Genomic DNA, 21,554 nt, shown 5'->3' with positions numbered 1-21,554 from the left:
TCAGAACCTTTTCTTTCGGTTGTTTTTCCTGTCTCAAAAATAGATTTCTCTCAGTACAAGGCAGGCAACAACTATTCCAGTTCTCAGAAGATACTCAACACAAAAAATGACTGCTATATCAGAGTCTAAAAGGCGTATCCACTACCCCTAACAAATGCTTATGAATAGTACAAGCAAATAAACACTTCCTGTGAGTAATAGGCGTGTTCAGAGCTTGAGAGTGGGAGACTTTCAGAGCCAGATGTGATGCTTCCATGATTAATAATGCCCAGTAGAGCTTTCTTCCACGAAATTACTCAACTGTTTTCTGAACCTGTTTGAATTTTTTATATTCATAACATCCCGCAGAAAGGTCCCTACAGCTCTGCAACATAACAGGCAAAGGACATTTTTTTCTGATTTTATCACCTAGTAGTTCCATTTGATATGCCTTATACTTGACAAACAGAATATTTCCCAGAATAGATGTAAATAACACCACTAAGTAGACCATAAAAACTGATGTCTTACTCTTACCTCTTTCTCCCAATTACAGTACTTTCCTAAAAAACATGGACTCTATTTGATATTAAAATTTGGAAACAAAGTATGCTTTCATTATGCATTTTGGTAAAGATTGTTGTAGTGGAGAACAGACTTGATTGAAACGTGTGATATACTTCCCTCTAATTATCTACTGGTTTTGAATTAGAAGAGGCTAACGTACTTTAAATCTTAGACCTGCATTCTAAAATGGGGAAGCAATTCTTATCTTCTCTGAAATACTTCACTAGATCCATCCGTAAAAACCTTATATAAAATAGCCATGTGTTATTGCGGTATCCCGTTTCCACACCTTATTCATGAGCAGCACTTTTTGACTCAGAGTGATGGGCAGGTTACATGCCTATGATCTCAGTCTCCACACATTTACTAATTTCAGAATCAAATTACAGAAATCCATAACTTTAAACTTTTAAGGATTCAAATATAACATTTAGCACATTAAGATACCTTAGAGATTACCATTTAGGACAACAGAGGTTTCAGTCCTTCTAAGGATATAACATTTCACCAGAACTACACAAAGTTCCTTTTTGAGCACAGAAGCTGAACACATGATCTATTTAGACAGCTTCTTACAATCTTCTCAAAACCGCAATATGTTTCCTTCCTAGAACTTATTCTTTCACAATATCTCCGTTCGAAAATGAAAGAGGAAGATAGAGTTGTCGGTCTGACACTACATTTTAACAAAGATTTGAAATGTTTTACTCTGATATCAAAGTATTTGAGAAAGACTTTTCAGTTCTCCCAATGCTCTTCTGCTGCTGTGTTTGGGACCAACACAGTAAAACTACATAGGTTTTTCATTCCAAGGTTTCCATCCTGCAGTGACCACTTGAAAGAAAACTATCAGAAAAAAAAACCCTCCTGACACATCTGTAAGTCTGTTTTGTCTGTTCACTTGCACAAAATGCTGAATCATATTTTCTCCACATGCAAAAGAGATGACTGACCACACACAGAGATCTCATCTGAACATTGTGTCTTGGATCTGTAATTAGCAATGTTTTTAGTTTAAGTTTGTTTTAAAACCAGGATACATTGGAAGGTTCTGACATCATTTGTTTAGAGTAGGACACAATGTAACCTAGTTGTTTCCTGTTAATCATAACAATTCATCATTCCCTGCCTCCAGTGATTTAGGACTGCCAAGTACATGGAATAGCAAACCTATATGTATTGGTGTCCTGATTTTGGCTGGGATGGAGTCTCAGTAGCTGGTACAGTGCTGAGTTTTGGATTCAGTAAGATACTAATGTTGATAACACACCAATGTTTTCATTGTTGCTAAGTGGTGTGTAGCAGATATGGACTATAATTGAATCACCCAGACTGGGCCTCATCCTGAGGCCTGTAGGAGTTTGTGGCACAGGTGAAAATTCAGTGCCAAGAGTGTGGTGCAGTTAGAATTATAACTTAAGGTGTTAGCAAGGGTCAGAGAGTTTTATAGTAGTTAGGAAGTACAGTAATTGGTATGGACACAGTAGCTGCCTTAAGAGTTTATTCAACAATAAGTGTTTACATTCTTTCCTGTGCTGTGTGCCAATGAGAATACACCTGTAACTGTAAACTATATAGACTGTATAAAATCTGCCATCTTAGATGAAATAAACGGAGAACGTAGCATTAATCATATTGATCGGACCTGCGTTTTGCTCTTGCCAACTTCCCACTTTTACTGGGGTTCCCCTGCGACTTTCGGTGGTATTTATTCAAATCAAGGACTTTTCAAGTTTCCCAAACTCTGACAGCAGGTGCACAAGAAGCTGTGAGAGAGCATGGCCAGGACAGCTGACCGAACTGGGCAAAGAGATGTTTCATACCATGGAACATCATTCTCTGTATATAAACTAGAACAGTCTGTTCCTGAAGAACTGCACCCCATGGAAGGGACCCATATTAGAGCAGTTCACAGAGTTCATACTAGAGCAGTTCATGTAGAACTGTAGCCTGTGGGAAGCACTCATGCTGGAGAAGCTTGGGAAAGCCTGTCTCCTGCTGGGGGAACCCCAAGCTGAGGAAGAATTTGAGTAGTCTGCCCCTGAGGAGAAAGGAGCAGCAGAGACAATTTGTGATGAACTGGCCACAGACCTCATACACTGTCCCCTCCACTGCTGGAGGGGGAGGAGGCAGAGAAAATTAGGAGTGAAGCTAATCCCAGGAAGAAAAGAAGGGTGGAGGAAAGGTATTCTAAGATTTGGGTCTACTTTTTGTTACCCTAATCAGATTTGATCTCCGCATGTTGAATCTGTTTTGCCCATGACAGTGACTGGTGAGTGATCTCTCCCTGTCCTTTTGTCTACCCATGACCCTTTTGTTCTATTCTCTCTCACCTGTTCAGCTGAGGAGGGGAGAGATAGAGCAGCTTTGGTGGGCATCTGACTTCCACCCAGGGTCAGCCCAACACACTCAGTTAAGCATATTTGCAAACTTTTAGCTGACATGGCTAACTGAGAGTTAAAAATTTACCTGCAGTAGCTAAGGAAGGCAATGAAGTGCTGATGTGAATATTGAAGTGGAAATCTTATTGCCCCATCTGTCAGTCATAAAAACAAACAAGTCAACTCTATCACTGCCTCACCCTGATGAACAGAAGATACTCATTTCCTTCTATTCTACTTGTACCCATTAATAGCCTAGATTCTTTTAAGGCTGTCATTTCTTTGAGGAAAAAAATCAGCTTTGAGCTTGGTCCTTTTACATGTACTAGTGTAGTAGGTTTGACAAGAGCTACCAGGCAGTGTGCTCATCTGCTACTTACTCTGAAATAGGTCACTAACCATTGCTCCAGCTAAATCAAAGTGGACCCCTCCAGAAGTGTCACACCAGTCAGGGCCCACAGCTGGAGTGCTGAAGCCTGGAGCTTTTCATGTGCCATTCAAGAGAAGTGAGATGTGACAGGAAAGCCTTTGGGCTGTACAACACAGGAGAGAGGGCTTTGCTGTGGTGCGTGGTGCTACTGGAACTGGTCTCATATCAGGACTTCTGGCCAAAGAGGGAAAGAGAGAGTTGATCCCACAACACACTGTTGTAACTAAAATATGCAGCAGCTCAGACTTACCATATCTCTACCTGACTTCATGCCTACCTTATATATGATAGCTCTGCTACTTGCTAATAATAGGTAGTAACCAGATGCCAGAGAAAGAAACTATCAAGCTTAAATATTGAGCAAATATTTAACATTTTTTAAGGAAGTTATAAATTCAGCATCAAAGGTCAATAATGCCTGCTGGTGCAAGTGAGTGCTGTAATCAGACTGTAGACTAAACCCAAGGCAGTGTCAAGCAGAATGTAAAATGAAGGGTCTGCAAGAGAGGCAGCACATCAAATATGTCTGTATTTGAAGTTCCCTGACAGTATTAAATAAACTCAAATTCAAAAATTACAATCTTCCAAAACACATGCCCTGAAAAACTTGTTTAATATTTGCAGTCTAGGGCCTTTTCCATTGATTTAAAGAGAAATTGTTTACCGCTTTCTTTTGGAGAAACAGCAGCCTGTGTAGAGCATCATTTGCTATGTTTGAAAGTGACAGATACAGCCATAAAGAAAGGAAACCCACTTCCACTGCAATGCTCCCTCTAATTCTCTCCATATCTTCATTCTCAATTCTAATGAAGGGACATCAGAATGCCTTAAGAAATCATTGGGAAACGCCAATTCCATGCCATCATGTCACAGCTACCTTACAAAGTAGAAAGAGGGAGGGTTCAATACCTCACTCCAGATGGAGGGATCTTTCAATGATTCCATCTCTGTACACTAACACTCTTCTTGAAAGCAAACTACTGTAACCATTTGTTCATGGAAGGTATGCTTTTTACAGATCGAGTGGACTACAGTCTTAGCTTGGCTTTAGTCCACATTACAAAGTAAATAAAGGAATATATATTCAACTTATGCCCAAATTTCAAGGGAAAGTACAAATACTGTGCAAGCTTCATTCACTTTCAGAAACATTTGCCCCCTGTGCTCCAAAAGGCTTGGCACCAAGGGCACTTGCCATTTTATTCTGTGAATAACACCAGCACACACACTGTGACTTCAGAGAGAGATGATTTGTCAGTGGCAAAGTGTGTGCCAAAAAGCAGTGGGGTTTTGGTGAATTGCTTCCAGCTCTGATCTGGCAGAACCACAGCTGGTTAGAATTTTAAATGTACTGCCTAAGTCCAAGGGAGAATTAAAAGAACATGAGTTTGTGCTGATTTGGGGAAAGTGGTTGACTGTACAGACCTTAAAAGGTCATGAAAATGCAAAAATAATTTTTTTCCTCACAATTGTATTTTCACTACTTTTCTATAGAAACAGAAGAAAGTGGGATTAGAGACAGATGCTAAAAGAAATTAAATTCTGCTATAAAACTCCAAATTATTTCTAAAATCGCCTAGAGGTACTACTGAGGTCATTGCTACTTCAGTAATACTAACCATCTCACAAAAGCTGGAGAGCACGATGAAACTGAGTGATGTCCCAAAGTGAGAAATTAGCTACGTGAATTAACTGTGGAAATTAATTGTTATCAAGTACCTTGTATAACAAAGCTGATTGAGAACTGCTGATAAGAAATTTCAGTAAGCTGTAAAGTAGTAAATAAAATTTGTTTTTCAGCACATTCTGACTTGTAAGCAAATACTGCTCTTGCCCAAAGAGGTCTATATTTAGTTAGTAACAGCCCTTCTAAAGACCAAAAATATTCTTTATCCCCAGCAGTCCAAAGGGCAAAAGGCAAAATATATGAATATTACAACATTTAATCAGAGTTCATATAATAGTCATCAGTCTACCTTTACATACAGCTATATACTAAATTTCAAGAACTACCTTGCATCATCTGAACTGTCAAACACTTCCTCCCTACTCCCCAGCCAAAATAAGGGCCTTTCCCAGGCTTCAGTCTCACATACAAGCAGGAACAGCTGTGAAATACTCACACTATAGAAAAGCATGCCACGTAAAAAATTACAATTTGAGTTTACTTCCTTGGCAATAATTCCACGTATCAGGGTATGAGCTTTTTCTTTAGTCTTTTTTCATTAACAGACATACAGATTTATACATCCATAGGCACACAAATCTTCCTCCACTCCAAATACTCTTAAATGCCGGTTTCTTTGGTAAAATGTGCCACATTCATGATGTTCCCAGGTACTAGTTTTCAGGCAAAAGATGAGCAAGTTTCCCTTATCCCATCAGAAAAGTTTCTCTCCTCCTCATATATAATATCTTTCGGCAATTTAGTCAAGCCCAAGGAAAAGGCTGAAGTTGAAATCTGAGTGGGACTGAGGGGGTGGGGAGAAGAAAACATAACATTTAACAAATTCCCTCTTGTTTTGATGACAGCATGTACAATGCCACCCAGGATGCTTCCTAGAAACAGTATATGTGAAACCAGATATTACATCATAGCAGGAATATCCAAAAGAAATTATGAATCAGTTATTCTCTTCCAGACAATAGCACATTCACAGCCTGCAAAAGTTCCCCACACAACGCAGGACTAAGGGCAACATGAAGTTACCAAGCACAAGAGAATCATTATTGGTGATGCTGCAGTAAAATCAGCCATAAAGTTCTCAGGGAATGTTTCTCCATGTGGACTTAAGGTAGGGCTGACAAAACAGACACTTGAGTGTGTTTGGCATTGAGGCAGCTGATCATGTCCGCATTTATTTACATTGCAGTGTTCACGTGAACACAGGGGACTTTGAAAGCTGGTTTTGAGACTTGTCTTTGGCATCAGCCACTGCTCCTGTGCCTTTCTTAGAAACCATACACATTTTGCAAACAGTGTCAGGAATCTGAAGTGAGAAAAACTCCTCATGAAGAATAAAGACTAAAACTGGCATCACAAAAACCACTATGCTCAAAGAAAAGGTAAGGAAAGACTCAGCAAAATCCTCCCACCAGAGAACCCAGTAATGGGTAATTAGCACACTATGAAGCCACTGCAGAGGTACTCTGAAATGAGCACATGTAATACCTTGCAGTGCATTACTATGTGTTTAAAATAGCTCTATTGATATTTGTGTCCTCCTAGGTTCTTATGATCAAGAATACAGCTGACAAAAAAAAATGTTCTCTCAATGCCCACCAGGTGATTGTTCATCTAAAAGTTTCTTTTCACTTCTTCACCAAATGGTGTGACTTCACTAGCTTAGACTACAGGATCAGCCTTACACAGAAAAATGTTGAATTTTTGATTCAAGTCACTGATCAAAAATGTAGAAGTGGACATGTACAACCACTGGTCATGCTCTGAACTGCAGAACAACATGCAAAATAACTTACTTTCTTGATGAAATGAAACCTCCACACTCAGATACAGCAGAAAATTTGAAGAAAAAAAGTCGAATGAAAGTTAAAAGAAGCTTGACTCCTTTTTAAAACTTCAAAGCCCTTTCCTCAAACTTACTCAGTTCCTACCAAAAGTACTCATTACAGTACTACATTAAACAACTACCTTTTCACACTTACAGGGCCAAATAAAAACTATGTGCGGTCAACTGTCCCCATAACAGAGGACCACAAATTTGGGGGAAAAGGAAGGTTATAAAGTCCCTGCTATAGATAAAAGGAGCTTTGCTTCTCACATCACTAAATCAGAATAGCTATGTCAAATTGAAGAGATGCTCATGTATTTCTATAATGCTGGAAACCAACCCTTTTAGAAGTGACTAGTGGGTGTGGACACTGAGCATGAGGCAGTAAAGAAAGACTTTTATTTTCGAAACCAAGCTTCTGTAAAGCCAGACCTCTTTATGATGTTAAAATCAATAGAAAGCCAAATGCTGATGAGTTGGACTCTTCTGAATCAGTGTGTAGTTCAACAGTACAACCCCACTGTAAAAATATTTACAGTTCCTCCTGTAAACCCCATAATAAGTCAGGAAAAATAGATGGAAACTTAATTGAAAAATACATGTTAATATAGTGGTTAGACCCTTAAAAAACAATTCGGACAGAACTGTGCTTTAAACCTACTTTAGTGGTATCCATGTAAGTTTCAATACAAACTCCAAACCTACCAACTTTGAAATGACACTATGTTAGTTTTCATATCCTTGGTTTCATATCTGCAGTGTATAAACATCAGATGACTGATATTTTGATCAGAGCTATGCAGAGGAAAGATGCTTCAAAACAGCACACAGACCCTGTCAGGTGTGCTACTCACCCATCTACAGCCACAAAAGTGACAAAAGTTGCAGCTAAGAGCTTTGTTTTCTATCAGTAGCTTGTATTTCAAAACTTCTAATGGCAATTCCCTGTATTAACCAAGTCTCTCTGTCCAGTAAACATTTCCTCATTTTTTTTTAAATCAAAAAATATCTGCTGAGCTAACATACAGTTGCCTGCTGGGCTTCCCCAAGGAAACAGAGAGGCAGTAAAATAGCCAGGAAAGTCTGCACTAGCATTTTCCTCCACACCCCAACTCCCATGATAAAAGCTTGCTTCAAAACTGATGCATGAATGGGAAACGTCTAAACCTCAAGTCTATTTAAATGCTAGACAGCAGAGATTATGATCCTGAAAGAACTGCAGAAGGCAATATAAGACCCTGAACTTCAGGGGAACGAGCTCAGTTTCTTCGGGGACCTGATCTGCAGGATGCCATGAGAGAACTCCCTGTAGGGCTGAGGTGCCCAGGAGACCACATTGATCTTCAGTGTGCCACATCAGGAGGGGAGGGTGGCTGCATAAGGAGCTCAGACGGAGCACAAGCCCTCGGGGCAGAGGGGGGAGGAGGAGATGTGGGGAGATGTCCAACAACAACTCAGAAACACTGTCTGGGCACCAGAGAAGAGGAAGCCAAAACTCACCTGGAAGCTGCCAGAGGACAGGAGGTGCCTTTACATCAACAAAAAAATGAAGGACCAAACCAAACAGACACTGGTCACTGAGGAAAAAAAAAAAAAAAAAACACAAAGGAAATTCCGGGAAATTACAAGACAGTTTTATTCCAAACCTTGGGAGGAAAATGGAGCAGAACCTCCTTGACTCTATTTCCAGGAATATAAAGGACAAGAACACGTTTGCAAATGCAAAGAAAATTTCCCAAAGGCACAATGTGTCAAATCGACCCAGTTACTTATGATAAAGCCACTGAAGCTCTGTGGATGAGGGCAGTGCAGCAGACACAACTTCTCTGACTTTAGCAGACTTTTTGACACATTCCTACCTTAGCACCTAAGCAGTCAAAAATTAATGGACAAGACTCATAACAAAATGCCTGCTTTGACACTCTCAAGACAGCAGTAAACAGATCAAAGTCTAACTAGCAACTAGCTACGAGTGACCTGTCTCTGGAGTTAAACTGATCAAAAGGGCAAACATACACAGTCACCAACTTCACATGTAACCCAAACTCCAGCAAGCAAGAAGGTGGACAAGAGGGCTCCCACCTGAATGACCCCATGAGCTGACAACCAAATCTTGAAACCAAGTAAAACCAAATGCAAAAATCTTATGCCTAAGTATTTAACGGGAACTTACAGGCTAAAAAATCAGCTTTGGAACAGATGTCCTGGGGGTTCTCATGAACAACTGGTTGAACACAAATAAGTACGGCATCCTTGCATTGATGAAGGCCAACTGTATAATGGGCTGTGTTAGCATGAGTGCAGGCTAATGATGGGAGGCAATCAACACTATCTGTGTGACATTTCTGATGCCTCAAAGGGAAGCCCTGTACAGGTTTTCAGCTCCCCTGCAACAATTAGAGATTTCTTTTTTAAATTATAGAGAATACAATGACCTGTGAAAAGTGGTAGATGAAGCTGGGTATGTTTGGACTAGAAAAGAGAGGCTACTTAATGACTATGGGGGGGGACCCATGGAGAAAAGGTAGCCAAGATCATCTCAGCAGGGCACAAGGAAAGGAGTAAAGGCAGTGTCATCAGCTGTGGCAAGAGAAATTGTTTCTAGACACAATAATAATTCAAAAATCCTACAGTAAGGGTCTTCAAACACTGGAATATGTTTGTCCAGAGGGGCTGCAGAATCTCCCTCTGCAGAGGTCTTCCACACAAGACTGAGCAACTCGATTTTATTTTGAAGTCAGCTCTGCTTTATGCAAGAGATCAGGCCTTCAGAGGTCCAGTGGTGAGTCTGAATCCCTCTCCTTTTCAACAACAAAATTCTATGGTAAGCAGAAGGTTGGGAAAAAGAACAAAGAGGGTTACAGTGTGCACAAATGCAGATCAGCTGAGTCACTGTAATGCCTACAGATGATAAGGCCACACATGAAAACTCTTTCCATGAAGTCTGACAACTTTCTCAGAGAACATCTACTTTCTGCAATATTTAGATTTATATAATAAAAAAAATAACTTGAGCAAAGCTGATTATTGAAACACAAGGATTTCTTTGCTTCATCCTAATGTTCTGGATTTTGCTTGTAGCATATGTATAATTATATTTTCAATTTAGATGACTATTTGTAAACCAAAACAAACCCTATGCCTTTAACTTTTTCAGAGTGTTTTTTTCAGACCACTCAGAGCTTGCCCCCAGCAAACTGCATTCTCAGGTACAGACAACAGACCAGTTGCACAACATATTTCACTCTTAAGTAAAACATAGATGTTAAGAGAGATATGAATACATCTCTCTTCATACATGATTTTTCTTTTTTTTTTTAAAGAAACAGCATGAAGAGACATATGGGCATTTCTTCAGAAAGGTCATTTCTTTGAAATGTCCTTCTTGATCTGTGACATCACTTCAGCCCTTGACAAGATCACACACCTTTCTATTTCAGTCAGTTCAGGCTCAGTACCACACTTACTCTAGAGATTTACAGAATAAGACATAAAAATATCAGTCAATTTGCAGTTTGTCTTTACATGGCACAGTTTTCCCCATGGTGATTCTTCAGATGATCTCACCAGAACAAAGAAAGCAGCATGCAGTTTTGAAGTAGTATAACATTTTCATAAAGTACCATGTATAACTCTTCTGCTTTCTAAATGGAAGTTAGGTTTTCTGTTGCATGATGGGGATGGGGGACAGAAATCCATCACTGCAAATTATTAACATCTATTCTCCTCTTTAAGCTTTAAAGAATTTAGTATTACTACCTAGGTCCAACGCAGAATTTAAAGTGCAATTCTTAAAACCACAGATGGGTGGAGAACTACAACCACAGTAGCAAGCAACAGATTTCCCCACAGACAGCAGCATGGGCAAAGCTTTATCAGCAGTATCACCATTCACTGCACCAACAGATGTCAGTGCTCAAAGGCAGTGAGAAAAGTGACAGCAGAGTTAAAGACTGGGTCTGCATCTGCACGTGTCTATCACTGAATAGTAGAATTACTATCTCCTTAAGCACTGCACTTTGAAAGCAGAATGGCTTTTTTAAGCTTGATATTCTTTTACACTAGCTACTTCCTATTTCCTTGGAAGAAAGCAGACTCTGAACAAAAGAAATTTCAAAAGGCAGAGATTTATATTAAGCAGAGAACTAAGTGAAATAAAAGTATGCAGATACTTTAAAAAATAGTCTCACAGTGGTCTGAATACTAATTAAAGAAGGAAGCCACACTGATCCAATGTAATTTTATTGCAGTGTTTTAAAAGCAGATACTGACTTTTAATAAATAATTGAAAAAGAGGTTTTATGTTGCTAAGCAATACGATCACCCCTACACAAGTGAGATGATGTAAAATTCTGGGAAGAAAGTATCAGACATTCTTTCTTTCTACTTTATTCATATGAAGAATACATAGTACTGGCTCTACCCTAAATACCAGTATAATATACCTTCACATGAGTGCAAAGCTGCACACTTTTCCATTAAAACTGCAACTTCTGTTTTTACCCAGTATCAGAGAAAGAAGCTGATTCTTCTAGAAGTATTTCTGAGATGCACACGATGTCTTATAACAGCCAGACGTTCAACAGTCATTAGCTCATTCATTGCACAGAATCATTTCAGTCCTTTGCATAGTATTGCCTACCACCTCTTCTGATTTCCACCTATTTTCTTACCTGATTAGAGATTTGCCCTTAAAAGAAAGGACCCAAGTTTCATGAAAGTCAGAGTCCACTCACTTATTGTATTCCTAAAACAAGTTTAAAACCAAGGTACATACAGCTTCCAAGGAGTAGGAAGACAAATGAAAATAGATTTTACACTTGTAGTTACCCTTGCCTAAGTGACTGCATATCTCTGTGTTCCCACAAGGACTGTGAATGTTCAACTTTAACAGTTTTAAGAATGTAACAGCAGGTTCTGTGCTCATCCAATCTGTCTGAAGAGCTTTTAAAATCAGAAGCATCAAAATGAGCAATACCTGTACCTTCGTGAACACCTGCTATAAAATCCTACCAGTTTACTGTGGAGAGTTACAGCAAGTTGTCATGTTATTTCATGCAAGCTTTTCTTGGTTACAACAGTTCAAATTGAAGATTTCAAGATGCAAGAAAGGCAAACTAGAAGTTTTACTACCCTACATGCCTTCATTCATAACAGCACTGGACCACAGCAGTCAAATGTTGCTTCAAAAGCTTACAAATCTAGTAACCTAAACAGAGACCCAAGGATCCTCAGGTTTAACCTCCCCCTGCAATAAAACAATGCATTTAGCAGCAGTTCAGTGGTGAAGCAAAGGCGCTCATCATGAACTAATGAATGAATGTGCAATCATGAAACACACTCCAAAACTCAGGTTTAAACTGGCCCTAATGAACTGACATGCCCATGCTGCAGACCTGCAGCACAGGTGGGAGCAAAGAGAACCTTCATCCAGCGCAGAGAAACAGCCCCTGGTTTAGCGGGGAGCAACTAAACAGGAACCAGGTATCTGAAACCTGGCACACTGCGCAACCGTGTGCTAGTCAATGGACTGCTTTCAGCCCTAGAAAACCCAAGTGCTTCCCCTCAACAGCAAAGCCTTCTGGACTCTGCAGGCAGAGCTGCCAAGCACTGTGATACAACTGCAGCTCAACCACAGGGCTGTAAAAGGTTTAGTTTAATCTGCTTTGGGGAAGCATGCGCTTCATTACTCAACAATTACGTTTCTATAACAGACTTGCAGACACGATTAAAAAGAGTCATGGAAAACAGAAGAACAGAAGATGCCTCTCAGAAGTGTGCACACACTTTGCATCACATGCTTTAAAAAGCCCAAACAACTTAGTGAAAAAAAAAACACACGCACACACAACAAAAAACAAACAACTGAAAATTGTTGTGGATAAAGAAGACTTTCACACAAAAGGAACCAGTATATTAAGCATCTGGTACAATGCCCATATTGCTTAATTTACAGTCCCTCACCCCCCTCAATTATTTTCCTCATTTGTAAAATGACCGTTCTATAAAGAACTTAGAAAGAGACCACAGAATTCAAAACTGAATGTCTAAAACATGCTTTACATGCAGACACATCTGAATACTTGAGTTTGTTACCAAAAAGACATGCAACCAGAGTGTCTCATCATCTCTGTACCACCTCAGGTGACAATTTATTGCCAGATTAAGTGCTGCACTGTTAAGACAGAGCAAACACTAAATCAAAGCCACTTTCCTGAAGTATTACTCTTACTGTGCCAAATGAGTTAGGAAGACAAATTTGTTATTTGTAAATAAAGGAAATACTTATCAAGATATTATCTTTAAGATGAAGACCACAGAAATTTCCTCTTATGCTGGCTCCCCAAGCTAGAAAAAACCACCCCAACCTAACCAAAAAGGAAGTTAACACACTCAGCAGTCCTCAGAGCAGTATGTTTCAGAGAACTTTAAGATAAGGTCTGTCCATCCAACAGTCACACAGGTCCGTCTGCAAGGACATTAATTATTTTCCACAAGAAAAGCTGTCTTCTGTCTCTCCATGATTTCCTTTTCATAAATCCTGTGCTTTCATTAACGTTCAAAGGAGGTATCAAAGCCTGGCTGTATACCACTCTTACTTGCTCCCTGAATAAGACTTTTTTTCGTCTTAACAGTAGATTTTAATAAACAGGTGGTTTTTTTTCTGCTTCAGTTTGCCTGCAACACAGAACTACAGCCTTAAGCAACTCTACTCACTAACATTATGATTTACTCTATTTCTTTATATTAACTGGCTGCCACAGGCTACTACACTAGCATTAAATACAAAATCTTCACCATGTGAATGTAACTTGCTGAAGTACAGGAGATATTCCATTTTAAGCTTTACCTCATATCTTTACATCATCTTATTCAGTTCTCATGAAAAGAGTCCTGTGTGTCTGGAATTTACATTTTGCCTTTACAGAAAGATAAAGAATTAATCACATGCTTGGTTTTGTGGTCTTTTTTTTTGTTTTTTGGGTTGGCTTTTTTTGTGAAAGCCAGATTTTTTCACCAAACATTTAAAGCCTTTTCATTTTCCCCACAATTCTGAGGATCTGGTTATAAAGGACATTCAGTTAATTTTGATAAATTTACCTGACCAAGTCTGAAGAGAGGAAAGTTAATAATTCTTCTTAGCACACAGAAAACAGGTGCAAGGCCGTAAAAACATGAACTAGCAATCGGGAACACACCCTATTCCAATCAGATATGGACACAGACAGACAGTGAAACACCCCTTCAACTCATGATCAAAATTCAAATCCAAGATCATTTGACTGAAGTGAGGCCATGAGGTTCTCACAAAAAACCCCCAAACTAAACAAAACACCCCAAACAAAGCAGCACCTGAAACAACTCACCTGAAGCAATGTCCTTCCTTAAAAAGACCCTAGGGGGTCTTAGCAGGAAGAACATTTATTTGGTAAATATATACCCTATTTCATATTTGGGGGGCATAAAGACCATTCTCCTCCACTTTTTTCTCCTTTCAACTGCATGGCATAGCGGGGCTCCACTGCATCTATCCACTGTGCTCAGACCTCCACTAAACCATTTCAGCTTCCTACCCCACCAGGCCACAAACCCAATGAAAGCAGGGGTAGGTAGCTTCATGTCTGGCTGGCAAGATGAGCTGGCTCTCCATTGGTTCTGCCAGATACAAGATGATGCTTCATAGAGTCACTGAATCATACTCAGAAACACAGCTGAAGCTTCTCTGCATCTTGAAATGCCATTAACCCTAAGCAAGCACTTCAACTTTACTGTTTTGTGACATTTTGGATCTCATAAGGCAATCCCGGCCACCTCCAGCTTACCAATATCATACGTGATTCCCATTTTTAGGCACTTGTTCACCTCCTCAGTGACTTTTATAAAACCATTTTAAAAAACAAAAGAATAACAATAAACAGTATTTGGCAGGAAGGAAAGCACTATCAAACAGTCAAAAAGAAATAGCAATTACAAAAATGCTGAAGATCACAAGTAAATAAAGCTTTGGGTGAGAAAAAACAAGACTAATTTTAAACTTCAACAAACTTCATGAGAACTCTAAGTCAGCACTAAGGTCACAAGACACTTCAGGAAAAATTCTTTCAAAATACATTGATTGCATCATCAGCATGTTGGCAGGAATCACCACACTGCTTACTCATTACATGTCAACTCTTTTCCTTTCACTGAATCATGTTCTTAAAGAAATGTACCATCAGGGATTGTGGCTCTTTCTGTTAGAAACCCAAACCACCCAATGCTTAAACTGCTGCATTTTAACTGTTCCCTCTCCTATGAAGGTCCTTACAACCTTCCTCTCAGTAAAAGCACCCCAAATTTTGGACTGCAGCAGCTGGGGCTTAGGAAATACAGAAGCAGGAATTACTGTTCTCCTTTTCTGTTATGAGAAGAGGGGTTGGGAGGTAAACCTCCTGAAGGGAAATGTTTCATGCTGCTAAAGAAGGTTATTACAGTAGATAGAACCTTTGCTCTGCAAAAGTCTCATTGCAGTGATTCAGTTTTAATGGAGAACTTAGGCAAGAAGATCAGATACCAGCTGCTAAGACATGGCTACTCAAAGAGATTTCATACCTTTCATTCACCTGTTCCCTCACCACAGCCAAAACTAGCACTAAATCAACCCTTTCATTAATGCCTTTGACTCACCAGCCTGACAAAGTTTAGCAGAAATTCAACCCTTTTTTTTTTTTCTCTGACAGTTTTGAGCTGACGTACTGAGCCGAAGCAGCTTACGGAGGGATGCAGTGGAAGCCAGAGAAAGTAGATAGTGGGAAAAGGCAGTCAAAAGTGGTATGAAGAGACTTCTCCTCTTCCAATACCAAGAAGTATTAGTGACCTCACCTTGCCACGCAAACATCCACATAAGGAAATAAAACTCCATCCAGCCTGGCACTGGACCTTCCTGAGCAGCAGCACCAGGATACCAGGCAGTAGGAAAGCAACTGGTGGAAGAATGCAGGAAGACACAAGGGGCCAACTGCCCTTATACAGCAGTGAATGACCACCCATAATTTTGCCATCGCTCCTTGTTAATGAAGAGATCTGATTATGTCCAAGTGTTTCATGTCAAGCACATATTAGATCTTTGATTAGTGCTTTATTTCCATGCTCACAAGCTTTCTTTCCTCGATATACTGCTGAACATCCCTGTAACATTACTGAGACTTCCATCTAAACTGCATAAAAGCCACCATAGATCATGAAAACTGAGGACTTAGGAAGCTTCAGAATTCACACTGCCAATGCCACCTCAATTCAGTTCTTTACAGAAAGATGGGTAGGGAAGCTGCAGAGTCTGTTTAGCTGACCTGCAACCACTGCCCTGCTGGGTTCAAAGGGCTCAAAGGTGCTCAAATTCCCCTCTGTGGGACTTGTACTACACGACTGCAACAGCTGAGAGCTGTGCAAGTATTTGGAGCACTGCACGACCATACTCTTCAGACACTGACTCCAGTTTACCAGGGAGGCTTTTATCCTGAAAACACGTCCAAACAGCTCTGATCAATAATGGTAACAGCCTCCAAGCTAGTTACCTTGTACAAGAACAGCACAGCTGCATTAGTATGGTACTCCACCAACACCACAAGAGCTTGCTGTTCAGCAGGATTAATTAGTCTGGGCAGAGCATCGCACTAATGTGATTATATAGCTTCTAGTACCTGAACTAACACATTCATCGTTTCTATTCCTTTGCTCTGAAATAAGAAGAGCTTAGGTTTTGCTATTTTCTTAGCACATAAATAATTCCAGCACCTTTTTTTCTTGGAAGAGAGAGGAATGAGACTCAGAAAAGACTCAAAATCAGATTTTCCTAATTAAAAAAATGTATCTCCTGCCTTCATAGCCTCTCTCCACTACTATCATCTTCTTCTAATCACTTTGTTTGCTTGTATCAACTATCTATGCACCTGCAAATCTTCCCTTGGCATCAGGAATAATGATGTCCAGCCATAACCAACAGTGACAAGAGCAGAAACTGGAAGACATTGCACTTGAATGGAACAGAATCATCATTGCCTTCCACTCCTCCTTTCTTCCAGGTAGGGAACAGACAGGAGGCACTCAAGAGGGGCCACCTCTCAAAGCAGTGAGGGGCAGAGCAAGAATAAAAACCACAGCCTTCTCATTCACAGTCTGGGGCTCCTGTCAGGACATGGAAACGGAGACTCTTGTGAAGCACACCCGGGGCCCAGAGCTTGCTCCAAGTCACGGGAGCACCAGAAGAACTGACTGAAGAACTAAGCTCTGACAAATGCAATTGTGCTGGTATACTCGAAGTGTGCCTCTTTGCCCGAGCCTCCCTGAGGCATCCTGCAGGAGGACAACCCCCAGGGCAGGCAATATTAGGCCATCCAGTAAAAAAATCAGCAGCCACAAGAAACTGACAGCAGTTGAACAGGAAGTACTGGGGGAAGCCCCACTGCTAGCTGTACTGCCCTTTCTTCTGAGTCTGTAACCCATCAACGGAAGAGAAACAGAGGACTATGACAGCACCTATTGGTATCTTTAGCCCACATCCCTTCCCTGCACAGACACACGTGCACACAGCCAGGCCCCAGAGGTGTAACACAGTGGGACAGTTTCCATACACAGAGCTCGAGAGCAACCATATCGTTCTGAAAGAGTGAAAAGCAGTGACAGCAACAGGATCTCTATTTCTTCATGTTTCCACAAGTATTTTACTCACTCAATGAGCATCTAGCATTTCTTTTTGGTAATATTATATTGGTTTGAATACTAAGAGAGGTTCAAGAACCTTTATATTTCCCTCTTGGTTTAGGTTTTGCCCTGTTTTGTTTTGTTTTTTTTTTTTTTTTCTAATAAAAAAGAGCAAACTGGAGAAAAAGTGGTAAAAATTTATAGAACAAAACTTGGCTAAGAAATGTTGTAAAGTCACAGCATTTCATTTTGCTTTGTGATTGCAAATGATACTGTACTGGCTGGACTTCTAAACATGCATGTCAACTTAAAATTTGAAACAGTAAATAGACAAAACATCTCTAAGGTATCTCCCCTCTCAGCCTTATGTCAGCATGTTCATGGGACGGAGCCCTTCCAGAACTGAAATACAGGGAAGAACAACCTTATTTTTTGGCATTCTTTCCCTTTAAAGTAATTTGCTTCCTTCTGTAAAAAATATCCACATGAATAGTTTCAAGTTCTGAGTTCTAGATATATGACATAAACCATACAATACAGACGCAAATTCCAGGCTCAAAAGAGTACGAAAGCAGAAAGATTCTTTATGTTTGCATCTCCAGCATGCAACCACTGGGCACAAAGGGAAGAACTTTAAGGGATAATTCTGGTTCCTGTGCATTTACAGTAGAGTTCAAAAGTTCATACTTTAAAAAGACACAATTTAAAACTATTGAAAGTTCTAAAACTTAGTTGAAAAGACTACCGATTAGAAATCCATCTTGACACTAAGGTAACAATATAAAAAAAGAGGACTAAAACTCACAAAAAGACAAAGAGAAAAGCAATAAAAAAGGCCAATACATAAAACAGTGTTAAGCAAGTCAGCACAGAACCCTGCTTTACTGTCAATGGAAAAAAACGTATTCTTTGAAAGAGACAAAAACCAAACCAGACAAAATACTACAAAAATGCTAAAGAAAGTAAGGAACCAAGATGTTAAGGTCACATAGTGATTTAGGAGGAAAAGAAACTCCCAGAAACAACACGTACTGTTGAGGACTTAAAACTGAGTTATGAAGGAAAACAAAGATCTGGAAACTAAGTGCAATCTCTGTGTCATCTCCTATGCTTAAACAGCTAAAACTCTGGTTTTGGGGAGCTACTGTGAAACTGATGCTCTGTGTGGAAGCGGAGGAGAAAGAGGATGGAAAGGAAGGAGGAAACAGAAGAGATACTGGCCATATGTTCGTATGTACACACACATTCATATCCACATGTAATAAAAGGTAACTCAGACTAGCTGGCACACAGTGGGACCAGCAAGACAGCAGTATATTTAAGAGTTATCCTCCTCCTGTTAATTTACTTCTTGCAGTCTTCTGTACCACAGAATCATGTACATCAGCTCTGAAGCCTCATTACTTCTAAATACTTCTACACGGCAATTTCACATAGCTTGAAAAAGAGTTTGCCGGTATTTCTAACTTTCCATATGCCTCAGGGAGGCTTCTTGACTAAACCAGAAGACAACATAGTCTCTGCACACTTCAAGATGTGGTCTGTACTGCGTACTCCTAAGAGTTTCTCCCTTCAAAATACCTTTGCATTGGTACATACTGCTTATGACTTATAACTATGCTACACAATTTGCTGAAATAGTTAGTGACACAAGGACTCCAGAGCACAGAACACAACTTGATATTTGTGAGAGCTTATTATCTCCGTGCTTATTATATGCTCCGTGTGATATCACAGCTCACTTTTCAGAGCACTCTCTACAAACACACAATAAAACCAAATTATTTCAAATAAGGCTAACCGGGGTTCACAAACACTGAAATACTCTGTAGTAAGTCTCACGCCTATCTCATTTCCATCACCACAGAACATGAAATATATACTACTAATTAATTCATAAACTCTAATCTCTGCAGGCAGCTGAAATCGTCAGTTCGATAAATAAACCAGGCAGCACTGATGGGAAGTTGAACTGTATTACCAAGGAAATTCTTCTTCTACCAGAGGACCCTGTCAGCTCTGCCCATGACAGCATTACCTAAGACACAGTTTGGAGAATTTCTGTAAGGAAGGATTTAAACCGGTACCTGAACCAACCGAGCAGCAGGACCAAAAAAAGCGGTTGAAGGAATTTGTGAAAGCACACACAGCTCTGACGCTTTACCACTGTAACCTAAATTGACTGTATTTCGCCAAATGCCCTCAACTCCATAGACAGCCGGTATCGCTGAAGTGTGAACCGCACGAACCCGACACAGACCGCGACACCTCCGGAGCGCAGCATCGCACCTGCCGCCCGCACTCGCCCGGTGCCGGACAGCCCCGGGCAGCTCCTCTGCCAAGAGTGCGGCACGGGCAGGGCGCCGTGCCCCGCTGCCTCCCGCACCCCGCGGAGATATCCCACGCTCCCGGCCGAGCCCGGGACGTCCCACGGGAAGCGCAGGCGGACCCGCGCCGCTCTTTCTCCCCGGCCTCGCTGACCCCAGCCCTCGGCGCCCCGCGAAGCGACTCGTACCCTGCCAGCCCTCGCCGGGCTTTGCTTTCTCCCCGGGTTTCGGTGCAACAGCTGCGGGGACGCGGCAACGTCGGGAGGGAGGGAGCGAGAGAGGCGCAGCCGGCACGGAGCCGGCAGCGCGGGCCCGCAAGCGGGAACGCACCGCGGGCTGCGAGGATGCAACGGCGGACGATGCCGCCGACCTGCGCCGCGGCTACCGAGGCGGCCAGAAAGACCCCCTTCCTGGAGGAAGGAGGCGGCAGGAGGGGTCAGGGGTCCCCCAACACCGCCGCCAGACCCGGCAGCGACCTGTTGCCCCGCGCGGGAGTGTCGAGGCGCATCCCCCGAAGCGGGACCGACAGCCGCCACCACCCACCTCTTTGATTTTCTCCCTCCTCTGCCGGACGTCGGGGTCGGCGGGCTCCTGCCCCACGGCGCCGACGGGCTGGCGGAAGAGGCGCTGGGGCAGCCCGGGGGCACCCGCCTCCTTCCTGCCGCGGGCGTCTTGCAGAAGTTTCTCCTTGTCCTGGCGGATGTCTCTGCGGATCTCCTCGGGCAGCTTCTGCAGCGTCTCCTTGGCCTCCCGCAGAGCCCGCTCGTGGTCCGCGCGGATCCGCTCCAGGCTGCCCGCCCCGCCCGCGGCCGCCGCCGCCGCCGCCGGGCCGCCTGCGGGCTGCGGAGGGGCGCGGGGCTGCCCGCCGGGCGGCGGCGGCTGCAGGGCGGCCGAGTGAAAGAAGACGCCGCTGAGAAGCTTGGAGGAGTCGGGCAGGAAAAAGATGGCCCCGAAGCAGAGGGTGATGAAGGCGCTGAACACCAGCAGCAGCACGAACTTCTCCGTCAGCCGGAACGCGCCGGGGCCCGCCGCCTTCCTGCCCCCGCCGCCCGCGCCGCTGCCCGCGGGGCCGCCCAGCGTCCCCGGCCCCGCCGCGCTACCGAAGAGCGGCAGCAAGCTGGCGGCGGGCATGACCCCCGCGCCGCCTCAGCGCCGCTCCGCCTCAGCGCCCCGCCGCCGCCGCCGCGCAGGGACCGGACCGCACCGGACGGCTCGGCTCCGCCGCCCCCTCCCCGCCTCGGCTGCACAAAGTTTCCCCGGGCGGACGCGGCAACTTTTCCCTTCCCCGCGGCCGCGCTCCCTCTGCTCCCCCGCCGGCAGCGCTCGGCAGCGTCTGCGGGGCGGGCGCTGTCAGCTCCAGCCCATGCTGCCGCCGGGCCGCCGCCGCCGCGGGTGCCGCTCCCCGCTCCGCCCGCGCGGAACTGCCGGGCAGCCGGGGGCGGGGCGGGGCGGGGCCGCCGCCGGCCCAATGGCGAGGGGGGCGGGGCGCGGGCGCTGCCGGACCGCGGGTCCCGGGGCTCGGCCGCGGGATGCGCTGCCCCGGCCGCCGCCGGACCCCTGCGGCCGGAGGGGCACGCGGGGCCCGCCCGCCTCGGCCCCGTGGGCGGGGGCGGCGGCTTGGGGCGGGCGGGCGCGCGGCAGCGGCACATGCCGGCAGCGCGCCCTCGCGCACCCACGT

At 43.0% G+C, this 21,554-nt stretch overlaps 1 protein-coding gene across 1 annotated transcript in view; it reads right to left on the bottom strand.

Annotated features, from left to right (window-relative positions):
• Positions 1-21,276, bottom strand: part of MAN1A1 (mannosidase alpha class 1A member 1) — a 141,944-nt gene extending 120,668 nt beyond the window's left edge. Inside the window, exon 1 of the mRNA XM_066179325.1 lies at positions 20,420-21,276. Within this exon, the coding sequence (XP_066035422.1) occupies positions 20,420-21,007 (588 nt within the window). The 5' untranslated portion in view covers positions 21,008-21,276. The remainder of the gene's footprint in view (positions 1-20,419) is intronic.
• Positions 21,277-21,554: the final 278 nt, after the last annotated feature.

This window comes from Chamaea fasciata, unplaced genomic scaffold (genome assembly GCF_029207755.1).
Source record: "Chamaea fasciata isolate MVZ Bird 193981 ecotype frontalis unplaced genomic scaffold, bChaFas1.0.hap1 SCAF_3, whole genome shotgun sequence".
NCBI lineage: Eukaryota > Metazoa > Chordata > Aves > Passeriformes > Sylviidae > Chamaea > Chamaea fasciata.
This window is presented reverse-complemented; position numbering and strand designations above follow the sequence as displayed.